Here is a 3235-nt window from a genome sequence, read left to right on the forward strand (position 1 = left end):
ATGGGAGTGTCAGAGACAGTGAGATTGGCACAGGACAGAGCAGAGTTTAGGGCTGTTGTACATAGGGTCACTATGAGTCGCATGCGACTCGAGGGCACATAACAATAACAACAGCAACAACCATAGCGGAGACTTAAACTCAGCGCTAGAAGGCGCCAGGACACTGGTTCAGCTAAGGAAGCTCTGCGTTTTTAACACCCGGAAGTCTCCTTGCCCCTAACAAAAATGGCTCAAGGTTACGTAACCTGATCTGATAGCTTGACACAAGGGCCTTACTTTGCTCTTTTTCGGATGCCTCTAGGGAGAAGCCTGGCGTAGCCAATCAGTGCAGTCCTGAAACCTGCGTGCGCCTGACGTCAGAGGCAGGGTGGAGCCAAATTGAAATTTTGGCGCGGTTGGCTGAAAGTGCTGGGTGCCGGAACCTAGAGAGAAGCGTGGCGTGCGGGGAGGTGGTGCTCGTCGGATGGGCCAAGAGGGGCTTCCTCGCGCCTTTTGTCGGAGATTTTGTAGACGCTCTGAGCTGGGCTAAGGCCGAGCGGTGCGGCGCCCTTGGGGCTTCAAGTGGGTGAGACTTTGGAACCTGGGTGCAATTTGCGGGTGCCCTTCTAGAATAGGAACGGCGCCCGGCTTTGCTGGGGTGTGTGGGGCGCGCGCTTTGGGTGGGCGACCTGTGTACAGAGAGGTAGTGAAGAAGCGGCGGAGCGGAGAATTCTAGATTTTTCCAAAGTGCATTACTTAGGTGTGTGAAATAAACAAGACAATCTAATGGATTCCAGTAGATTTAACACAGTGGGGGGCACACGATGGGAATCCATGGAAATGCTTCTTGAATAAGTGAAAAGAAAGTACAGTGATTAATACAATTTCAATAAGCCTATTACATATATTACATGGCACGTAGAAATTAGTATAAACCAGTTCCTGTACACTGGCTCATGACAACTCCATGTATCTTAAGAGTAGAACCGTAACTAGGATTCTCAGTATTTGATTTTTTTTTTTTTCTTTCAGAAGTAGATTGCCAGACCTTTCTTCTGAGGTACCTTTGGGTGGATTTGATCCTCCAGTTAACAGCTAAATTCCTCTAACTACTCAGGCACTTTGGATTAAATAAGAACCCATGAATTGCTAGGGTTTTTTTTTTCCACTTGTAATTTTAAAATTCATATCAGAGTGGTATGAGTTTATTGTGCACAGAATGGGATGAATTTTTTGTAATTTAATAATTTTAATTAATTAAGATGCAAAACGAATCAAAATGCTGGAGTGATTAAGTAGAATTAGAATGCTATGGATAATGTAGACATCAAATGTGTTACATTGTTCAGAAATAGTGTCATGTCAGCTTCAATCATTCCTGTCCCAATTTATCTCATCAGTGAATTTTGTATCGTGAAAACTATCCAGCAGCATTTTAGCAGAGATTCCTTCTAGCTATACTTTGAAGACAGTCAAAGTATACAAGGGGAGCACGTTGGTGGTGAAGGAAATGGAGATGGGAAGTAGGTGGATTCTGGGTGGAACCTATGAAATTGGTTGACCGATTGGATATGAGTTTTGAGACAAGGAGCCAATGGTAACTTCTCTTATTTGATTCCACACAGCAAAGATTCTCCCTTCCTCTCATCCCTTGGACATCAGATCCTTCTTGAGTTTCTCTGTTGTATAAAACCTACTCTCTTGGCAGCATGAATGGTAAGACCTGGCAGTTCTCTCATTTTCTTTAATGGACCTTGTGTTCACAGGCTTGTTATTTGCTCTACTTATAAATTAATGACACTGGTTCCCCTGTCACTAAAGTCTAAGAGTTCAAAAGATAGAACTTCATTCACTATAATATTCAGGCTAGTTATCATTTGCTTTAATCAGGTGAGATTTCTCCTTCTGGTAGCGGTGGTTGTCTTAAATAAAATAATAGCTCGTTTGTGTTGAACAAGTTATTGAGCACTTGGCTGCTAATGGGAAGGTCAGTTGTTTGAACTTACTTAGCTTCATGGAGGGGAAAGGAAAAAGACTCAGCAGTCTGTTCTGGGCTATAGGCTCATTATGAGTGGAAATTACTGGATCTCATGTAACAATAATAATAAATGAATAAAGCACCTTAGCGTGTGCTCTGAGAGCTTTGTTTCTGTTAAGTAATCTAACCATCCTTGCAACCCTGTTTTTAGGAGTCCTGGTGACTTAATACATAACATATCGGACTGAAAAGGAACACTTGGAATCCTCCAGCCCCTCCTAGGGAGAATGATGGGCGGTTCCCTCCCATAAAGATTTACAGATTTAGAAACCCTGTGAGTCAGAGTGAGTGGCAGTGCATTTGGATTTTGGTGGTGCAGTGTATTGTGTGTTGGACTCCTGACCAAGAGGTTGGTGATTCAAATCCACCATGGGAGAAAGATGGGAAGTTTCCCCCAAGAAGATTTATATCCTCAGAAACCCAGTGGAGAACTGCTTTGAGCTGGAATTGACAAGACCATAGTAGGATTTTTTTTGTGTTATTTGTTTTGGCAACTCTATTTTATAGATAAGAAAAGAGAAGTCCACTAACTGGTTGTAGGTCATACCGAATAGGAATACCAACTCAAGTAGTCTGATTTTAGATTTCACATTTTAATCTGTGAAAGGGATTAGGGATTTTACTCTAGCTCTGATTTAAACTCTTAACAAACAAACCAAAATAATCTCAAAATTTTGATTCTCGCAGTGACCCACTAGGGCAGCATACTACTGCCCCATAGTTTACAGAATAATCATTTTATAGATGCAGACTACCCACTACCTCCTGCTTAGCAGCCAGTGATTTAAAACAGCTGAACCCTTTGTTAGCAGCCAAACACTTTAACCACTATGCTACTTAATTATTCCAGTCTTCGCTGGTGTTGTTCATTTTACAAGAATGTGTGTGAAATACTTTCCTTGTAAGGAGATAATGCTTGATTATTAACACTTAGCCTGGAGCAATATAAAAGTGATTGTATTGGTTATGAGGAAACTAGCAAATGTGTAACAAATGTAACACTTTTTCTCCCCTTTTGATCATATAGCTGAGCTCATTTTCTGGAACTAGAATTGAAAAAATACTTCCTTCAAGTTTTTAATTTTTTTTCTTTAAAAAAGTAAAATAAAATATTACTGAAATATGCACAAGAGTAATGGTGATTCCACCACCACCACCACCACCAATCCTGACCCCACATTTCTCCTCATAGAGCCCAGCCTCCCGGATAATCTGTTC

General features: G+C 41.5%; 1 protein-coding gene across 1 annotated transcript in view; it reads left to right on the forward strand.

The window, feature by feature from the left end:
• The window catches only part of MCM10 (minichromosome maintenance complex component 10), a 58807-nt gene that overhangs the window by 2655 nt on the left and 52917 nt on the right, over positions 1–3235 (forward strand). Inside the window, exon 2 of the mRNA XM_006894316.1 lies at positions 302–561. Within this exon, the coding sequence (XP_006894378.1) occupies positions 302–561 (260 nt within the window). The remainder of the gene's footprint in view (positions 1–301; positions 562–3235) is intronic.

This window comes from Elephantulus edwardii, unplaced genomic scaffold, assembly GCF_000299155.1.
Source record: "Elephantulus edwardii isolate Elephantulus edwardi_28Jun2011 unplaced genomic scaffold, EleEdw1.0 scaffold00139, whole genome shotgun sequence".
Classification (NCBI taxonomy): Eukaryota; Metazoa; Chordata; class Mammalia; order Macroscelidea; family Macroscelididae; genus Elephantulus; species Elephantulus edwardii.